The sequence below is a fragment of the Hemitrygon akajei genome, chromosome 2 (genome assembly GCF_048418815.1).
Source record: "Hemitrygon akajei chromosome 2, sHemAka1.3, whole genome shotgun sequence".
In the NCBI taxonomy this organism is placed as follows: Eukaryota; Metazoa; Chordata; class Chondrichthyes; order Myliobatiformes; family Dasyatidae; genus Hemitrygon; species Hemitrygon akajei.
In genome coordinates this window covers 34854497-34876513 of record NC_133125.1, presented here as the reverse complement: position 1 = coordinate 34876513, position 22017 = coordinate 34854497, and the positions used below count along the sequence as shown (strand labels likewise).

At 38.3% G+C, this 22017-nt stretch overlaps 1 protein-coding gene across 3 annotated transcripts in view; it reads left to right on the top strand.

Annotated features, from left to right (window-relative positions):
- LOC140740615 (transient receptor potential cation channel subfamily M member 6-like) overlaps positions 1–22017 on the top strand; it is a 133412-nt gene that overhangs the window by 99651 nt on the left and 11744 nt on the right. For 2 of the 3 annotated variants that reach the window (XM_073069940.1, XM_073069932.1), the window contains exons 28-35: positions 6207–6345; positions 7878–7975; positions 9261–9316; positions 9925–9947; positions 10858–10908; positions 14107–14172; positions 15311–15597; positions 21418–21500. In XM_073069940.1, coding sequence (XP_072926041.1) covers positions 6207–6345; positions 7878–7975; positions 9261–9316; positions 9925–9947; positions 10858–10908; positions 14107–14172; positions 15311–15597; positions 21418–21500 — 803 coding nt within the window. Of the gene's footprint in view, positions 1–6206; positions 6346–7877; positions 7976–9260; positions 9317–9924; positions 9948–10857; positions 10909–14106; positions 14173–14626; positions 15598–21417; positions 21501–22017 lie in introns of those variants that run through there. The other variant, XM_073069948.1, reaches the window with a different exon arrangement.

The following is a 22017-nucleotide window of genomic DNA, read 5'->3' as shown; positions in this document are numbered from 1 at the left end:
AGGACTTTCAAGTGTATACAGCAGACTTGCAGCAACGTGTTCGGGTGTACTTTTCTTCCGAAGTTTGTATTATCATAGATCTTCGATTAGTCTCCTCACACAATAAACCAACATCCCCTTACTGAAAGTAAGTACGTAAGTTGGGTAACCTTGTCCGAATCATGTTAATATTATTGTATTCAGCTGTAATGTAACTCCCTCTGCAATTGGAGCCCTAACTTCCTTCTTGGGGGACCAGTCAGTGCAGATTGGTAATGAAATCTCCTTACTGACTATCAACACAGAAATAACTCTTTAATGTGTGCTGTGTTCACTACAGTATTCTCACTACACTCATGACTGTAGTGACTAAGCATAGTTCAAACATCATCTATAAATTTGCAAATAATATTGTTGCTAGAATCTCTGATGGTGATGAGTAGGCTTACAAGAGTGAGATATATTGGCTGGTTGAGCAATGTCACAACACCTACCTCACACTTAATGTCAGCAAGACCAAGAAGTTGTCTGTGGACATCAGGTCAGGGAAATTGAGAGAGCATACATGTCCTCATTGCGGTTTCAGAATGCAAGGTGTGAGAAGAATCAAGTTCCTGACTGTCAACATTTCAGAGGATCTATCCAGGGCCTAACACATTGAAGCAATCACAAAAGGGGTGTGCCAGAGGCTTTATTGGGAGTTTGAAGAGGTTTAGTTTATCACCGAAGACACATACCAGTTTCTATAGATGCATGGTGGAAAGCATTCTGTCTAGTTGTATCACCCTGTGGTATTGGGGTGGGGGCTCCAGTGTACAGGATCTGCAGGGGAATTCAGTCTCAACCAGCTCCATCATGAGCAAACTCTCCTCTCATACGAGGACAAATTCAAGAGGCAGTGCCTCAAGAAAGCAGCTTCCATTATTAAGGTCCCCCACAAATTGAGACATGCCTTCTTCTCATCAGAACTATCAGGGTAGAGGTATAGGAACCTGTAGGCCCACACTCAATGATTCAGAAGCAGCTCTTCCCCTCCAGTCATCAGATTTCTGAATCATCCATAAACTCATGAACACTACTCACTTGTTCCAGTTTTTGAACTACTTATTTATTTTTTAAATTTATAAATTTTGTTACCTTTGCCCCATGCCGCCATCTCAAAAACAACAAATTTCATCTTGTACATCAGTGATAAATTTAATTCTGATTCTCTTGTTCCATTCACGCCACCTGCCCCAAGGGCAGCCTTGCAGGCTCTGCTCATGGAATCTGCTGGCAATCTCAATCAGTCAGGTCATGGTGCTAAACTTCTTGCTTTGAAGGTTTGCCATTGTTTCAATTCCCCAGTGAGGCTGAATATTTAAGCATTTGTCATATTTTCTGTCAGATTGAGATTTGCTAGCAATAAATGACATCAATACTTTGATTAATACTTTGAAAAACTATTAGACTGTGTAATTTTAAAAAAAATTCAATTTATTGAGCTTAAGTGCAAATTATTCCTTTATTCTCATAAATAACCCTAGAACAATGGATAGTCTCAGAACCATGTTATTTCATATTCACATTTTATCTTATTCCTTACCTAGGCTATCTAAAACTGTAAGGCAGAGGAGCAGAATTAGTCCACTCAGCCCATCAAGTCTGCTGTGCCGTTTGATCTTAATTGATTTATCTTCCCTCTAAAACCCACTCTTCTGCCTGCTCCCCATAATCTTTGATGCCCTTACTAATCTAGAATTTAACAACCTCTGTTCTAAATATACCCAATGACCTAGCCTCCACAGCCCTCTGTGGCAATGAATTCCACAGATTAACCATCCTTTGGCTAAAGAAATTCAGCCTCATCTCTGTTCTAAAAGGAGGGCCTTCTATTCTTAGGCTGTGCTCTGTGATTCCAGACACTCCCATTGTTTGAAAAATCATATTAACAGCTAATCTGTTTACTTACATAAAATGGATTCCAGGCCGAACTCTTCAGTTAATTACAATCTTTCCGGGTCAATTGACTTTGTCTTTTATTGTTTAAAAAGCATTGATATTGTCAGTTTTTAAGAACTCTGAAATGGGATAAATAAAACAACATTTCGGATCGGAAAGGTAGATTTTTGTTAATTACTGGGTTACTTTTTAACAAAAAGGTTGCTAAGGTTAATGTTTATGCTCCAAATGTGGATTATCCCGATTTTTTAAAGTCCTTATTTACTTCTCTACCTAATCTAAATGAATATAGGTTAATAATGGGTGGTGACTTTAATTGTTGTTTAAATCCTTTGTTGGACAGATCTATATCTACTCAGACTTTACCTAATAAGTGGACCACTTATATTAATTCTTTTTTGACTGATAATGGAATTTTTGATATTTGGAGATTTCGGCATTCTAAGGACAAAGAGTTTTCATTTTTCTCACATGTTTATCATTCTTACTCGAGAATTGATTTTTTTTTATTGACTCTTGTTTTATTCCATCGGTAATTGGTTGTAATTATGATATTATAGCCATCTCTGACCATGCTCCATTAAAACTTTCTATTAAATTTATGGATACAGCTTCTAGTGCTAGACAATGGCGATTTGATTCTACCTTACTGCAAGATCCGGATTTCATTAAATTTATGAAGGAACAGATCGATTTCTTCTTTTCAACTAATTCCACGGATGATATTTCTTGCAGTACACTTTGGGACACTTTTAAAGCATATATACATGGACAGATTATCTCCTATTCCATTGGTTGAGAAAACGCATTAAGAAGGAAACTGTTTTATTGGTTGATAAAATTAAAGAGATTGACAAGAAATATTCGATTGCTCCTAGTAAGGAGCTTTACAAACAAAGGATTGAATTTCAAATGGAACATAGTTTATTACTTACATCTTCAATTGAAAATCAATTAATGAAAACCAGATCTGATTTTTATATACATAGTGATAAATCGGGTAAACTGTTAGCTAATCAATTGAAGAATGCTTTGGTTAAGCGCCAAATTATTAAGATTCGTCAGCAGAATGGTGATTTGACAGTTAACCATGATGAGATAAACAAATCTTTTCAAGATTTTTATACCTCCCTGTATCATTCTGAATTCCCTCATGATTATAATATCATGTATGATTTTCTTGGGAAATTGAATTTTCCAAAATTATCATCAGATGATCTTTCAATATTAGAAACTCCTATTATGGATGCAGAAATTAAAGGGGTTATTTCCTCTATGAATTCTGGGAAAGCACCAGGTCCAGATGGGTATACAGTAGAATTTTAAAAATGTTTTTCCTCTACTCTTTCTCCTTGGTTATGCAGGGTTTTTGAAGAAGCAATTAGATTGGGTAATCTGCCACAATCTTTTTATAGAGCTTCCATTTCTTTAATATTGAAGAAAGATAAAGACCCTACTGACTGTGCATCCTATAGACCAATATCCTTATTGAATGTAGATTCCAAGATCTTTTCCAAGTTACTGGCATCCAGGCTGGAGAAGGTATTACCTCAAATTATCTCGGAAGATCAAACTGGTTTTATTAAAAATCGCTATTCTTTTTTCAATGTTAGGAGATTATTGAATATTGTTTATACTCCTTCACATAGCACCTCAGAATGTGTCATTTCATTAGATGCGGAGAAAGCATTTGATAGAGTTGAATGGCCATACTTATTTACTGTGCTTGAGAAGTTTAATTTTAGTCTGACATTCATTTCCTGGATTAAACTGATATATCATACTCCAGTAGCCTCGGTTTTTACTAACAATCAAAGATCTCTCTTTTTTCGTTTATTTCGGGGTACTAGACAAGGCTGTCCTCTTAGTCCATTATTATTTGATATTGCTTTAGAACCCTTGGCAATTGCTATTAGAGAATCACCGAACATTTTTGGCATTACTCGTGGGACGGATATACATAAGCTATCATTATATGCAGATGATTTATTATTACTTATTTCTGATCCTGAGAAATCCATTCCTGCAGTTATATCATTGTTGGCTCAATTTAGTAATTTTTCCGGGTATAAATTAAATCTTAATAAGAGTGAATTGTTTCCTTTAAATAGACAGGTTCCAATTTATGGAAATTTACCTTTTAAATTAGTTAATGACTCTTTTATTTACTTAGGGATTAAAATCATAAAAAACTATAAGGACTTATTTAAGGTTAATTTTTTACCCCTAATCGATCAGATTAAATGTTTGTTTACTAAATGGTCACCAGTATCTTTATCTCTGATAGGTCAGATTAATGCTATTAAGATGGTTATTTTACCCAAGTTTTTATATGTATTTCAAGCGGTACCAATTTTTATTCTGAACTCTTTTTTTGCTAATGTTGATTCAAAAATTTTCTCATATATATGGCAGAATAAAAATCCTAGATTAGGTAAAAAATATTTACAGAAGACAAGGAAGGAAGGTGGATTGGCATTGCCTAAGTTTAGATTTTATTATTGGGCAGTCAATATCCAATATTTGATATGTTGGTTAAAGGATTTAGCCCTCATTGGGTGAACCTGGAAATCAAATCTGTACAAGGATTTTCACTGGGTTCTATTTTAGGGTCTTCTCTTCTCTTTGCTCTTTCTAAATTGCAGAAACGAATTGACAATCCGATAGTTAAACATACTTTACGTATATGGCTTCAATTTCAGAAATTCTTTGGGTTGACTCAGTTTGTTTTAAATATTCCTATTGTATCCAATTTCTTTTTTTATCCTTCTATTATAGACCAAGCTTATTCAGCTTGGAAGACTAAAGGATTACTCCAATTTTCCGATTTATTTTTGGATAATTGTTTTATGTCTTTTGAACAATTATCTAATAAATATAATTTGCCTAGATTTCATTTTTTTAGATATTTACATTAGGAATTTCTTAAATACTGTACTTCCTACCTTTCCAAATCTTGAGTCTTCGGGTATTTTGGAGAATTTGTTAGAACTAAATCCTTCTCAGAAATGTGTAATATCAAAACTCTACAATATAATTATGAAAATACATTCAGAGCCCTTCTGTAAGATTAAAAATGATTGGGAAAGAGAACTTAACCTTACTATCCCTATTGAGAATTGGGATAAAATTCTTCAATTAGTCAATTTATCATCTATATGTGCTAAACATTCATTAATTCAGTTTAAAGTTGTGCATAGGGCTCATCTGTCTAAGGGTAAATTGGCTTGTTTTTATTCCTATATAAATCCTATTTGTGACAGACATCATTCCGAGATAGTGTCTTTAACTCATGTTTTGGTCATGTCCGCTTTTGAAAAAATATTGGAGAGACCTTTTTGATATTATTTCCACGGTATTGAACATTGATTTACAACCTCATCCTATTACTGCAATTTTTGGTTTACCGATGATGGACTCAGTCCATTTATCTTCTTCTGCTTGTCGAATGATTGCATTTCTTACATTAATGGCTAGAAGATCTATTTTGTTGAATTGGAAAGAAATTAATCCTCCTACCGTATTTCATTGGTTTTCTCAAACTATGTTATGTCTAAATTTAGAAAAAAATATTAGTGTTGTATTTGACCCTTCTATTAAATTTGAAAAGATATGGAGAGCATTTATTCAATATTTTCATATGATGTAATGTGACCCTGTTCCAAGCCTATTTGTTTTTCCAGTTTTGATTTTACATATGTTGAGAGGATCGGAGTTGACGACACTGATGATTTTGTATTTTTGTTAGATATTATAAACAGCCCATTTTTTTTATCATTATTTTTTTTTCCTTTTTTTTCCCTTTTTTCTTTTTTTTCCTTATTAGTTATTAGGTTGTTAGATTAGTTTTTCCAGCATAATTTTTTTTTTTTCTCTTTTCTGTTTTAAAAAAAAATATATTATGATATACCTAGTTTCGCTTTGTTTATATGTTACTTGTGTCGTCCACGATTTGGGAAGACTCATTTATATTGTAACTATTGCTTATGTATCCTTTCATGTTCAGTTTAAATTTGTATGTTTGTAATCCCATTATCTATGTATTAATCTTATTATGTTGATATTAATAATAATAATAAAAGGATTGGAAAGGAAAAGAAAGAAAAAAAACCAAACCAACAACATTTTACTCCACTACTGGCTGGAAGCTGCTTCAGTTCTCCAGTACAGCCTTTGAGTTGGAGGCACCGTGGCAACGGAAGGTTTTGTGTGTTGAATGTTTCACCATGGTTTGAGCTTCCTGCGCATTCTCCTCAGAATAAAGTACTCAATGTGGTTTGATGCAGGTCATCACAGTGGAGGGGTGCTCCCAGAAGAGCCCAAATACTGATCAGCAAGACCAACAACAAATTGGAAGTGAGGAGAATGTGGAAGAGAAAGAAAGTAACAAAAACTGGTTAACAGTTTCCACCATCAACCAGATAGGTATGTTTCTTCACACATCACTGGTACTTAAGAGAAAAATCTAGGTGTAAGCTAATCATTCGGGTGGATTTCATTGGCAGATCTAAGCAGAAATGCTAGTGTTTTTACAATTTACAAGTCAGTATATCAGGACTTTTATTCATGGGCAAGAAGCCCTAGAGTTATTGCCTGGTGAGATTCCTCAGCATTGATGCACCATCAATAACTCACTCTGAGACGTAAGAAGCGAGGTATCGGCTTTTATTGACTGGAAGAATGAACAACACTACATCCTGGAGAATGAGGCCGGGCATCAGGCCTCAATCGCCTTTATACAGGGGTCTGTGGGAGGAGCCACAGAAGCAGTCAGCAGGGGTCTGTGGGAGGAGCCACAGGAGCAGTCCAGACAGGTATATGTAGTTCACCACAAGCATAATGTGCGATCTAGTGTAAGATCAGAGATTTTAGTCGGTTAGCCATTAAAGGGGAAGGAAAGTTAGTTCTATTAAAGAATTATTTTGCTGTCTTTTAGTATTTTCAAATGTTAAATTAGAAAGTGGAATATGAGAATTAAATAACTATAACAGTACTGAAATGATGTGAAAATGCCTCCTCAAAAGAATCCTACACCAGTTCCCTGGAGTCCGGTTGTGTCCCAGCAGTTTAGTTTTGGAGCACTCCTTTGCACCATCAACAGACCCTAGGTGCAATTGAAACTTTCTCCATTAGGGTTCAAGCATATCACAGAATCAATATAAAACACAAAATGCTGGCAGAACTCAGCAGGCCAGACAGCATCTATGGGAGGAGGTAATAACGACGTTTCGGGCCGAAACCCTTCATCAGGAACCTCCTGATGAAGGGTTTTGCCCCGAAACATCGTTATTACCTCCACCCATAGATGCTGTCTGGCCTGCTGAGTTCTGCCAGCATTTTGTGTTTTTTTATTTATTTCCAGCATCTGCAGATTCACTCGTGTTGCTTTTGAATTCACAGAATCTAGTCCACTTCAGACATTCAGTTTTCAGCATGAAATTCTCTCTCATTTTTGCACTAAATGTAGGGGTTCTCTACTGGGTTATTTAAGCTTCCTTTTATGTTTATTGGGATTGATGTACTTTTTGATTGAAATCAATTTGGGGAGAAAGCCTTCCAGACAAGATATCTTACAGATAAGTTCAGTTTGTCAGTGTCTACTCTACAGTACATAGAATGTTTATCAATTGGTGGCACGTATCTGTAGAGATTTGCAGTCAAGTTCCATCCAACCTTTGATTGTTTGGAAGGTGGAAGAGAACTGGGAGTGAGGAAACTCTGGCACAATGTTATGAAATCTGTAAGCTGAGAATTGATATGTAATTTTAACCTCAGTTATGATCCTGATCAAATCCTTTTATCACGGGTCAGTGGCCTTCAACTTTATGCATAATGAAAATTAGTGTAATTTGTTCCTTCACCTTGGACATAACACAAAACTTTGGTCTAGTAAGATGCAATGTGATTCTGTATGAAGATCTACATTACAGAAATTCTTGTTGCTTGTTTTTTAACAGGTCATGAGGCAGACAGGTGTTCAAATGAAAATGTTCACAATCAAGAAACCAGCACATTATCAAAGTCATTCCATGGAGTCTTGAGGAACTCATTTGAGGTGATACATTCCTGTGTATGTTTATATAGTAATAGAACTTTAGATTAACATGGACAATTAGATTTGAACCTTCCTCAAACAATTGGATTAGAATTAGTTTTAGCTGCACAAATAGCATTACTGAAATATCCTTTTTGAAGTGCGTAGTTTATCCATCTCTCACCTTTTTTTGTAAAGGTTTAAAAAACACATCTAAAGAAAATGAAGTACATTCGTGTTATTTTTTACGTAAGTGCTAACCTGGAAGGGAAAAAATACATTTTATGGTACTAGATCAGGAAACAATAACTGCTAAACGCTAAGGAATATTTAAATGTCAAGCAATGACACCTATCTTTTCCCCTAAGAAGCCTTGTGCTGACTTCATTTTGCCTGTCACAGTGATCCTCTGCAGTGTTACCCAAATGGCCACTGCGTAGTTGGTCTGATGACTTTCAATGGTGGCCTTCAATGGAAAAGATTGTAGAGAGACGTCAAGGAACGTTGGAGTATGAAGGCACAGATTTTGAATGCAATTTCTCAGCATGATTGGTTTTGATAGTTGGCTTCAAAGAATAGCAAAGGATGGCACAGAAAGGCAGTGGTGTATCAATAGTACTGTTGTCATGATTGATAAAATGAGTAACAGAGCTGCTGCCATTTCCCCGTGGTGGTGTACATGCCAGTTTGTCAGGTGGAGAGATTTCTGGATTCAGATGACACCATTTAAGCTTCTTTTGAATGTTGATAAACACAGTCGTGTGGTCCTACCAGTGGAACTTTGCACCACAATCTAGAGCTTCACTGTGGTCCCTGGCTTGTCCAGTCATTTGACTGGAGTTGCATAGTATGATTTACTGGAAAGGCCAAAGTACTTTAGAGGCCTTGCAAAAAGATCAAACATTGCAAACAGTTACCTGCCATTTGAGAGAAAAAGAGCATGAGATATGCATCAGACCGAAAAAAAAAGACAACTGCTATAATTAATTGATGTCTTTGGAAGTGGGCACACAAAGTAATTTAACATAAAGTATTCAACATTCAGAGTGAATAATTCATCCCTTATGTCAATGAATTTGCATTCTCAACTTTATTACAATTTACGATTTATTCAACAGTTATAGATAGAAACAAATCCAGCCTTTCCTAAATCTTGTTATCTTTCTATCCTGTGCTGATTTGAGGATTGCTTATGTTCAGTGCTATGTAAAGTGATGTATCTGTGGCAACTTCTGACAAATGTCAAAATAAAAAAAAATCTGTAATGTATGAAACTGATTCAATGTAATATTTCTCATTGTTTAAGGACTTGGCTGAAGGATCGCTTTGGCTGAGTAGGAGTAAGTTAAGTAGAAAATCCTCGTAAGTATTTCAGTGATTTTCTATTTCACATTTGTCCACTTTTATATGCCAACTTCTTATTGATAAGGTAGGAATAAATTTTCTTCGATAAATTCGGCCTCTGGAAGGTGTTGAAATTACAGCTGTTCCCATTTATGCCAGTGCACACACGTGCACGCAATCAGCGATCCACAGTATGTTAAGTGCAGCTATACTCTAGTTACCCCTAGTGACTTGTCAAAACAATGGGTTAGAATTCCCTTAGAACTGCCCCCACTTTGCTGGTAGTGTGGTGGAAAATCTATTTCAGTGAGCAAAAAAGAGAGAGCTCCTTGGAGGGATTTCCTTGTCTATGATACTGGAAATACCTGGTTTCTTATGATTAAATTTATATTATGATAATATTTTCTAACCTAGAATGTGATAGTGAACTCATTTTCGGCAGATGTGGTAGTTTGATGTTAATTTTAATATTTCAAGATGTATGGTGAAACAATACTTCAAAATATTCAAAGAGGGACTTTCCTTCAAGCTGTGAAGAACTTTTGTAAAGATTATCTTTCTGTGAGACACGGATGTTAAATTGTTAATATAGCTTCACTATTTCTTATTACTTCCACCCACTACAGGTCAAGTTCATGCATTATTGAAGGTAAGCAATAATTCTTAACTGAAAACTTTTAAATATCTTGTACATACTTTCAGCTGCCAAGATCTTCAAGTTCTGGAGTTTCCTTCTTGTACCTCTCCATTTCTTTAATACTCTTTTTCTCTTTAAAACCAATCTCTGTTATCAAGTTTTTGGTCATTGGGTATAATAAACCTTCTCTATTCCTACAAGGCCCATGAGGACCTTGTGACACTGATTTGCCCCACTGAACAACAGTTAGCTTCACTGTGTCGTGGTTGGTCCCACTATGTACTGTACTATTTTATATACAGTGAGATTGAATAAAACAATATGCATTTGAAGTCTTCTACCTATTTCTTTCAGACTGCAAAGAATAATTTCAATGCTTTTTCACTTAATTCTTTTTCAAATCAGTATGACTTTCACAGTTCTGGATGCAATCACCTTTATTAACACATTTCAAGCTTTGCAGGAATATTCTTTTATACATCACCAAGAAAAGGCAATTTTTTTCCCAGACTTTGCAATTAGAGCTCAAATTTCTTCCCTCCGCTCTAATTATTGCTGGGATTTTCCCTCCTCATCTTCACACCAATCTCCACCCTCACCTAACCTCATAAAAATACACTCAGTGCTGGAACAATGGACCCAGTGGTGCATCTGGCTGAATCCAGGACTCTGCTAGAGTTCTGCCAGATTTCCTGGTCACTTCCAGATTTGGGGCTTATGTGCAGCACATTTATTCACTTTTTCCCCCTCTGTAGAAGAAATGTGTGACCAGCTAGTCAATCAGGAGTAACATAGGCAAGTGGAATCAACTGATGAAGGGGATAATATTTTAAAAAAATATTAAATTTCAGTTTAAGAAGAATCTTCAAGAAGATATTCTAATCTTAATGTTTATTAATAACCAACATATATTTTGCTTCAGGGTATGGTACCTCATTTAAAACATCACTCGATCTGAACTATCATTACTCTGGTAAGTAACAAGTAAGCAGTTCCTACAATCACAAATTATCAGTTCCAAGTTCACCAACTAAGATTATTATTGTTTACTTTAATTAAAGTTGTCAATTAATATTATATTAAATTACATGGTAGCTAATACTTAATGCTAGTCAAATATCTTGTGTACTTACATGTTGTGTTAACTAACTGGGGACTGTACCATTGCTGTCGGTTGTGAATCCCCCCTCCAACACTATCTTCCGACACGTGACACATCCTCTCCACCAATGACTGTGGTCCCATTCTTCTCACCCCATCCCCTGGGCCTCTTCTTCCTGCCCCCTACCACCCTCTTTACTCCTTGAACTGAACACACAATCCTATTGTTTGACTGCACTCATGTGGCAATGGTGTAATGTTCAGAGAAAAGGCTTGTGAGTGCATTAATGTTTATTTAAAGATGCATGGTGCTGTGGGGCTCATGCACAAATTTTGCTGTGACCTTGACATCATATTTGTTACCCTGATGTGTGTTTCACCAGGTGCCAAAGAGTTCCTGGGCCAGCAGCTCCAAGAGTTTCCATGCACACATGCGTGCCTTAGGGACAGCACTTGCTCATTGTGGAGACCCAGGTCTTCACAGCACATGAAGGCCAGCATCATTGAAATAGGGCCCTGTGCAGTACTGCACAGCCTAGACTGTAGACATCCCACCTCTCCTGGAAGTTCCGGGAGTCTCCCGCATATTGATAACGGCTCATTGATGCCCGCAAATTATATACAATATCCCAGAAATCGATCTTTTTCGAGAGCGAGAGAGAGAGAGCGGGAGAGAGTGAGAGAGTGCGCCATGGCAGAGTGCTCCAAAAAAAGAAAATATAAAATGCGCTTCACCCCAGACTATACTAAAGTGTACCCCTGCCTTATAGGGGTCAAAAATAATCAGTGTTGCTCACTGCACTGTTTGCAACAGTGACTTGTGGGTTAAATGACTGTTGAGGTGAGTTTAACAGGTGTCATTCATTCATTAGCATAGCTAACATTATTTAAACTAGCTGGCTAGCCACTAAGGAGCTACTCTACTGCAGACATCCCACCTCTCCCGGAAGTTCCGGGAGTCTGCCGCAAATTGATGGTGCTTCCTCCCCGAAATGAGTTTTTGCAGGATGGGATGTCCGAGACTGTGTGTTAAATTCCTTAATGGTGGGAATTAAGAACCACCTGAGTCAGAGGCAAGCATGCTATGAACTGAGTCACAACCCATTTTAACACATTTATTTATTATTTATTGCGATACAGGGTGGAGTAAGCCCTTCTGTCCCTTTGAGCCGTGTCATCTGCAACTCTAGATTTAACCCTAGCCTAATCATGAGACAATTTAGAACGAACAGTTAACTGGTATGTCTTTGGACTGTGGGAGGAAACCAGGGTACACTGGGGAAAACCCATGTGGTCACGAGGAGAAAGTAAAACACTCAGCGATTCAGGAACAGCTTCTTCCCTTCTGCCATCTGATTCCTAAATGGACATTGAACCCATGAACGCCATCTCACCTTTTTAAAAAATATTATCTCTATTTTTCACTATTTTTAATCTAACTATTTAATATATATATTTATGGTAATTGATTTATTTATTTTTTATTTCTATATTATCATGTATTGCACTGTACTGCTGCTGCTAAGTTAACAAATATCACGACACATGCCGATGATAATAAACCTGATTCTGATTCTGAATTCCTTACAGGCAGCGGCAGGAATTGAACCCGGGTGACCTGCACTGTAAAACATTGTGCTAACCACTACACTTCAGTGCCACTCCATTTGCTACTAGTAATGCAAAGAATTGAGATTGCTGTTTCTGATACATTAAAATTACTTCGACACACACTTCCTCGTGAGACAGCATTATTTCCTGCTATGCTATGATTCAGTTTTACGTCAATTTCTCCCTTGTAGTAAATTCCTCTATCATCATCATTATGTGCTGTGTGGTATGACGTGGGAGATCATGGTCTTCCATTGTTGCCTATGGGGAAGACCCCCTCCATGCTGTTGTTCTTATTCTGTTCTCTATCCATGAGTGTTCTTAGCAAATGCTTCCACAGAAGTGGTTTGCCATTGCCTTCTGGGCAGTATCAGCAAATTCCTATAGCTACATGAATGATACTTATTTCTTTCATAGACCCATAAGTGATCATGTAATCTGTTCATTGGTTTCTAATGAATTACTCAAATATATATCCTGAAATATTTTTCCCTCATTAATTAAAATTTCCATTTCCCTATCTGAATATCAATGAAACCAAATACTTAAAAGCATTTTACAAAGACATAGATATTTATTCAGACATTTTTAATGCCTTCATTAGAGATCTTGTTTCAAGGTTCAGCTTTTTCACAAAGCTTGGTTTGCTGGTTAATACTTTTTTTCTTGGAACTGTAAATTGGACTGAGCAAACTGACAAATTGCCATAAACACTATTTCCTAGGAAGTGTTGGTACTGCTGAATCAGCTGTGCCAATGCAGCAATTTTTAAAAGTCTTATAACCCATCTAGTTCTGCTTTTGCTGAGATAATTTCAAAAGCTGAATTTCCAAAGTTCCTGAGAAGAAAAAGCTGTGAGTGACCCAGACATAGCAACAGACCTAAGGAAAGTAGGACTGGGAAAGTTGCTTAAAGTCAGAGACAAAAGATCTTGATAAATTTTACTGCAAGATTATTTTCTTGCATTTCCCACCCACCCAGCAGCTACATGAGTTGAGAGCTCAGGTCAAACATGGCTTTATTTTTGTCAGCCAAACATCACAGCACATCCAGACTACCTGTGAACAATGCTACCAAGTGTAGCTAGGTATAGTCTATAATCCTAGACAGTTTTCAGCATAGAGGTGCTGTCTGATAATAAAAGGGTTTTATGAGTCTGTGGAAATATGTAATATGGGAGAGTGTGGACGTTCAGTTTGATGCATCAAAGCAGCAAAAGAAACACTGATTTTATTCACCTTGATGACTGATTCTTTGAGCTCACCAAGGGGATTAACTGAAAAGTGTTTCCCAATAGGGAAGGAAATGAAGTGATATCTTTAAAAACCTGTCCTGTCACATTTTTAAAAAAGAACATGCCACCCACAGAGGAAAGTAAATGCGTTTGAAGAGTTGAAAATAAGTTATTTATGAAGATTACTGAAACTACTAAAACCTGTTGACTTTTTTTCTCTTGCAGCTGTTGAAAGAAATAACTTAATGAGACTTGCACAGACAATACCATTTACTCCTGTCGATCTCTTTGGTAATTTATGCAATTTTCTCACTATTTGCCTCTAAAGTTGCCAGTAAGGTAGGAGGTAGGCTGGAAATGGGAAGAACAAGAAGATGAGCACCATAGTTGTTTCAAGTTTTTTCAAGATTGTTTTTATCATTCTTCAGTACGCAATTGTAATGGAGAATGAAATGATTATTACTTCAGATCTGATGCAGCGTAGAAAGCACACAATAAGCATAAAGAATATGATATTTAGAAAATTAATAAATATAAACATAAAAACAATTCAGCAAAACGCAAAATACAAGTAACTGCTATATGAATTGATAGATTGGATGTATATTAAATAATATTTGGTGATATGTAGTGGTGGTGGTGGAATGGGTGTCCTTAGGTGGAAGCTTCTGCTTCCTTACACTTGTCATCAAAATGCAACAGAATGCTGTCCTATCTTTGAGTCCAGAGAGATGTTCTTCTGCAGGGTTCTTGATGATGAGAGGATTGCAGGAACAACCTTCCATCATGAATCATTTTCATCCTCAAAACTTTGAAATGGAGATAGGATATAAATTTGAAAAGGACAACATTTACACATCTGTGGGGTAAGATGAGAAGACGACATAAGAGAGCTAGTAAAAGCACAATGATACAAACAACTGTCTATATGAGCTGATCTAAATTTTAAAATATTCAATTGGATTTAAATGTGTGTTGAGCCGCAATCCCCTCATTCTGGATCTTATTCTACATTTCTGGTGTAATCTAGCCTGTTCAGTCTGACCTAATCTGATATTTTTAAAAAAGTCTTTGAAATAAAGTTGAATATTTCTTGTTATTCTCCTTTTGTGTTCTGAATTCCATTGTGGAATGTTGGAGTAACTCTGAAAGAGGTTTTCCGTTGACTACAAATGGGACTCCGATTCAAGTTTTTCTGCAACCAGCAGCAAGGACTGGTGCATTGGGTTCATTTTTTATCTGTCAACAAGCAGCTCCCAAAATCTGTTGGTGCACAGATTAGTTGAGCTGATTCATAGTTTACATTTATTTTGAAAATAGTATTTGTTTTTTTTTAGAAAATGTCAGATCAGAGAGATTAATGCAAATGCCTGGCTTTTCAGTCAATAACATACTCAAGAAACTGTTGCCATCTTGTATGACTGTGCAGCTGGTGAGGAGGTAACCATCTACCAACTCGAGGAGAGTTCATCCGTGAACCTGGACAAGAGCATGTCCTCTTGGTCCCAGCGTGGGTTGGCCGCCATGATTCACGTCCTCTCACGGGAGGAAATGGATGGGGGTCTTCGCAGGGCCTTGAAGGTGTGTTGCACTTGGTCCGAAGAGGACGTGCTGAGAACTGGGCAGACGTACATCGTCAAATCTTTCCAGCCTGAGGTAGTCAAAACCTGGCAGAAAGTCTTCCACGAAGGCACAGTCTTGCACCTCTGTCTGAGGGTAAGTGATTCAGAGCTGGATAGTTGTCACATTTTTCAATTCTATTCAAAATAGAATGAAGGCTGGTGTAAGAGTTGAAGAGCTGAAGCATTGGCTCAAGTAGTTTCAGCAAGGAGCCCCAGGTCAGTCGCTCATCAGCACAGGTGAGGTTTCTGTCTTCCTGTTGGTCCATGATCTTTGACGTAGTAGTGTAGACAAAATGGCAGTCATGGCAGTGGAATGCTCCTCCTGCAAGATGAGGTAAGTTAGTCTCCCTGATTGCTGCATCTGGGGACATGCACCTAGCTGCGGGTCCTGACACACTGGGTCAAGAAAATGAAGGTGCAGGTGGATGTTCTGTTCACTTCTGTTCATCCAGGAAGTTGAGGATATCATGCATGAGAGTTTAAGAGAGGTGGTCACACCTCATGTGCAGACTAGAGATAGATGGGTGACCACCATGAGAAGTAAGGGGAGAAGGCAGACAGTATAGGGTTTCCTTATAGCTGTTCCCCTCAGTAACAATTATATCCTTTGGATACTGTGGGAAGGGGATTGATCTGTCAATGGCCAGTGGCGGTGGCCAGGTTAGAGGTATTGTGCCTGGCTCAGAGGCAAAGGAGGGAAGGATGAAGTCAGGTAGAGTGATTAGCGATGGGAAGAACGCAGTCAGTCATTTCTGTGGCCACAGTCAAGACTCCAGGTTGATGTGTTACCTGGCCAGGGACGAGGATGTCTCTCAGCTGCTACAGGGCATTCTGAGAAGGGAGATTGAGCAGCCAGTGGTTGTCCATTTAGGTACCAGTGACATAGGTGGGGACAGAGATGAGGTCCTGAAAAAGGATTCTAGATATCTAGGTAGAAAGTTTAAAAAGCAGGAGTTCCAGGGGTATAATCTCAGGATGAGTACCCTGAGGTGAGGAGTAGATACACAGTGCAGGTTAATATGTGGCTAAGGGGCTGGTGCAGAAGGAAGGGCTTCAGATTTATGGATCATTGGGCTGTTTTCCAGGGCAGCTGGGACCTGTACAAACATGACACCGAATATCCTCGCCAGGAGGTTTGCTGATGTTACTCAGGAGGGTTTAAACTAAAGTCGCAGAGGGATGGGAGCCACAGTAGCAGGGCAGCTTGAGGTACATTTGAGGACAATAAAGACGGTATGACGAGTCAGACTGAAAGGAAGGGCAGGCTAATAAATGTGGGACCAGTGAGCGGAAATGTATTCACTTTGGTGCTCGGTGCATTCTGTGTAAGGATGGTAAACGTAGAACCTGGCTCACAGCTTGGGGTTATGATGTTGTTGCCATTAGAGAGTAAGTTGCATGAGGGCTAAGACTGGCAGCTCAATATTCCAAGGTTTTGTAAGTTTAGATGTGATGGAGAAATGGGGTAAAGGAGATGGAGGGGTTACCTTGCTGATAAAGGTGAACATCACAACAGGACTGGACCGGCTGGTAGGCTCATGTACAGAGGAAATTTGGGTGGAGCTCTAAAATAAGCAATTATACTGAAGGGCCCCCTATAGCCACTGAGAGATGGAGGAATAGATGTGTAGATATGGAGAGGCGTAGAGACAACAGGGTTGTCGTAGTAGGATACTTTACCTTCCCTAGTATCAAGTGGAACTTCCTTGATAAAAGAGGTTTAGATGGGGCAGGTGTTTGTCAGTGCTTCTAAGAGGGGTTCTTGAAACAGTATGTGGAGAGTCCAGCTAGAGGGGAAAATATACTGGCCTGGTTTTGAGAAATGAGCCAGGCCAGGTGTCAGACCTAATAGTGGATGAACGTTTTGGGACCACATCTAATTATATAGAACATAGAACGTAGAATAGTACAGCACATTACAGGCCCTTCAGCCCACAATGTTGTGCCGACCCTCAAACCCTGCCTCCCATATAACCTCCCACCTTAAATTCCTCCATATACCTGTCTAGTAGTCTCTTAAATTTCACTAGTGTATCTGCCTCCACCACTGACTCAGACAGTGCATTCCACACACCAACCACTCTCTGAGTGAAAAACCTTCCTCTAATATCCCCCTTGAACTTGCCTCCCCTTACCTTAAAGCCATGTCCTCTTGAACTGAGCAGTGGTGCCCTGGGGAAGAGGCGCTGGCTGTTCACTCTTGTCTATTCCTCTTAATACCTTGTACACCTCTATCATGTCTCCTCTCATCCTCCTTCTCCCCAAAGAGTAAAGCCCTAGCTCCCTTAATCTCTGATCATAATCCATACTCTCTAAACCAGGCAGCATCCTGGTAAATCTCCTCTGTACCCTTTCCAATGCTTCCACATCCTTCTTATAGTGAGGCGACCAGAACTGGACACAGTTCTCCAAGTGTGGCCTAACTAGAGTTTTATAGAGCTGCATCATTACATCACGTCTCTTAAACTCTATCCCTTGACTTATGAAAGCTAACACTCCATAAGCTTTCTTAACTACCCTATCTACCTGTGAGGCAACTTTCAGGGATCTGTGGACATGTACCCCCAGAACTCTCTGCTCTTCCACACTACCAAATATCTTGCCATGTTGTGAGTAAGGATAAAATCAGATCTTGTGGGAAGGTATTAAATTGGGTGGAGGCCAAATTGTGACAGGATAAGGCAGAAGTTAAGTGATGTTGATTGGGAGTAGTTGTTGTCAGACAAGTACATGTTTGACATGCGGGAATTGTTTAAAGAGTTCAGGAGTAGTATGATCTGGTAAGGGGTAAGGGCAAGGATGGTAAAGGACAAGAATCTTGAATGACCCACGAGATCCTAAATTTACTCAGGAAGTAAAACAAAGAGCACAGATAATGTAGGAAGCTAAAATCAGACTGGCCCCTTTTAGCATATAAAGATATCCCAGAAGTGCTCAAGCAACAGATTTGGAAGGCCAAAAGGGGCAATGAAATATCTTTGGTGAGCAGCCATTTTATACTTCTAAGAGAAAAACAATTAGTAAGGAGAGGGTAGGTACACTTATGGATAAAGGAGGGAATTTGTTATTGGAGTTCGAGCAAGTGACAGGTACTAAGTGAATACCTTTTGTTGGTATTTACTGAAGGGAAGGATTTGGAGTATAGCAGAGTGGGACATGTTAATGTGCTGGGATATTCTGAGATGAAGGAGAAGGTAGTGCTGCATCTTCTAAAAAGCACTAAGGTGGATAAATCCCCAGGGCCCAATGGCATATATCCCAGACTATTTTCAAGAAGCAATGAGAAAATTACTGGGACTTTAACAGAGATCTTTGTGTCCTCATTAGCAAGGTCCCAGAGGACTGAAAATTAAAGATGTTGTGCCTTTGTTCAAGAAAGGAAATAGGGATAACCCAGCCAGTGAGCCTCAAGTCAGTGGTAGGGAAGCCATTAGAGAGGATACTGAGGGATAAGATTTTTGCACATTTGGAAAGGCTTGGCATGCTTAGGGGCAGTCAGCATGGGTTTTTGTGGGGCAGGACATGCCTTACTACGTAATTTAATTTAGTTTCTTGAGCTGGTGACAAAGGATCTTGATGAAGGCATGTCAGTACATGCACACAAAATGCTGGAGGAACTCGGCAGGCCAGGCAGCATCTATGGAAAAGAGAAAACAGTCGACGTTTCTGGCTATGACCCTTCATCAGGACTGGAAAAAAAGTTGAGAAGTCTGACTTGTGCATATATTATTTGATTAAGCATTCTTTGTTTACATAATGCATTATGGGTTATATGTAAGAAATACGTTGATAGCATATATCATTACGCCATCATATATATATGCGCCTCGCTTAAAGTATGAAGTGAAGTGTACATGCTCTTCAAATTGCCCCATGTTTTCCTTTTTATTAGTTTTATGTTTTTGGAGTTACCAAAGCATAGCATGCTATCTTCATGGACTTTAGTAAGGCATTTGATAAGGTCTCTCATGATAGTTGATTCAGAAGATAAAGATACACGGGATCCAGAGTGAATTGCAAGTTTGGATTCAGAGCTGGCTTGCATATAGAAGACAGAATGTAGAGGTGCAAGGCTGTTATTCTGGTTGGAGGTCCATGACCAGTGATGTTTTGCATGGATCACTGCTGAGACTCTGCTGTTTGTGATACATACCAATAATTTAGATGAAAATGCAAATTAAGAAGTTTGCAGATGAACCAAGACTGATGGAGCTGTTGACCATGTAAAGAAGTACCAAAGAATACAGCAGAATATAGAAAAGCTACAGATATGGGCAGAGACATAGCGGCTGGGGCTTAATCTGGGTATGTGTGATGCGTTGCATTTTAGAAGATCAAATGACAGGAAAAGGTATATGGTTAATGGTAGACCCCTAAAAGCACTGAGATATAGTGTTCTTGGGGTCCAGGTCCATACTTTAATGAAAGTGGATAAGGTGGATAAGGATAATGAAAGTAAGTTTGCCCTCATTCGTAGGGGTGTTGAGTGTGAGAGTAAGGAAATCATACTATAAATATATAAGACTTATTACAGACAACAATTGGAGTCTTGTGTGTAGTTCTGGTCACCCCATCATAGGAAGAATGTGAGATGGTGCAGAAGAAGTTTATGAGAATGATTAGAGAGAATGAGCTATAAGGAGTGGTTGGACAAACTGGTGTTATTCTCCCTAGAGCAGGGGTTCCTAACCTTTCTTATGCCATGGACCCCAATCATTAACTGAGGGGACCATGGACCACAGGTTGGGAACCCTGACCTAGATCGTCAGAGACTGAGGGGAGACCTTATGAGAGGCAAGGATGGGCTAGACAGTCATAATCTTTTCCACAGGGTGGAAATGTTAAACACCAGAGGATATAAAGGTTAAAGGGATGCGAGAGGCATTATTTTTTTCCACAGAGAGTGATAGGTACCTGAAATATGTTGCTAGGTGTCATAGTGGAATGAGGTAGTCTGGTGGAGTTCAAGAGGCTTTTAGATAGACACATGATTCTGAAGAGAATGGTGAGATATGTATGATACAGAGAAGGACATTTAGTATAAACTGATATCAAGATTGGCACAATATCATGGGCTCTATGTTTTAAAATTTGGGAATCAAAGATCTTCCAGTCTTCTAATAAGCTCTGACTACAATTCTAGATTACATTGGATTCCAGCTGAGTCCCATAAGGCTTATGGGAATGTACCCCAAGTTAATCCTGGCATTAAAGTGCAAGATGGCTTCAGCACAAGTGGAGGCTAACTGTCTTGTTGAATCCACACAAAAATCGATGCAGTTAAACCTGCTGCACAACCTTGTCTTTTAAGCCGTGTGAACTCTTTTAGATACTTTCAGATTGCAACCACTCTTTTCATGTCATAAAGTCATCTCAAAGCTACACAGCAGCAGGTCACCAAGTCTGAGCCAACAATTAAACATCCAGTTGTACTAATTCCACTATTCTCATCGGTAAAAATTATTTGTATGTAATTACAATTTTTTGAGCTAATTGATCATTTTTAAACAAAACAATTACTTGCATTTTACGCTGGGAAATACTGTAGATCAATCAATCATGGAAGCAAATAGTGCCATTAAAGAACAGATAATATGAATGCTAACAAAGTATTGTATTTACTACTTGGTTATAGATAGAAGTATTTTTCTAATGCAGGGTCTCAACCCAAAATGTCGACAGCTCTTTTCTCACATAGATGTTGCTTAAGCTGCTGGGTTCTTCCAGCAGATAGTTTGTTGCTCCAGATTCCAGAGCTGTTGTTTCTTGTTTCTCTGAGATCTTTCTTAACATTGTTCTCAAACATTCCATTATTAGATTAATCAAATAAAGTCCAATAATAATTGTCCTTAAAAAGGTTTATTTTAGTACATTTATATTAGAAATGTTTATTTGTGTGATTGGTTTCTTTCAGGAAATTCAACAGCAAAGAGCCGCACAAAAACTCATTCATAGATTCAATCAAATAAAGCCTCAAGCTATCCCATACACTCCAAGGTACGATATTAGATGTAACAGGTGAACTTAAAAAGACAACTGATCTTAGAATTCTCTTTGTGACACATAGGTTATCAGTCTGCTGGAGCTGCATCAATGTATTGAGCAGATACCATAGGTAACTATTCATACATCCTTCAAAGTTGCTGTGCAAGTTGATAGGGTGCTTAAGAAGGTGGATGGTGTGTTCAAAAGCAATGAGGTAATGCTGCAGCTCTATAAAACTTTGGTTAGATCACACTTGGAGTGTTGTGTTCCGTTCTGGTCACTTTAAAAAGATTTTTGGAAATCTTTAGAGATTTACCAAGATGCCACCTGGATTAGAGAGCATATCTTATGAGGATAGGTTAAGTGAGCTAGGACTTCCCTCTTTAGAGAGAATGATGATGAGATGTAACTTGATAGAGGCCTATATGATGAGGAGCATAGATCAAGCGGACAGTCAGAGACATTTTCCCGGGATGGGAATGGCTAATACAAGGGGCATAGCTTTAAGGTCAAACCAGAGAATATCTGC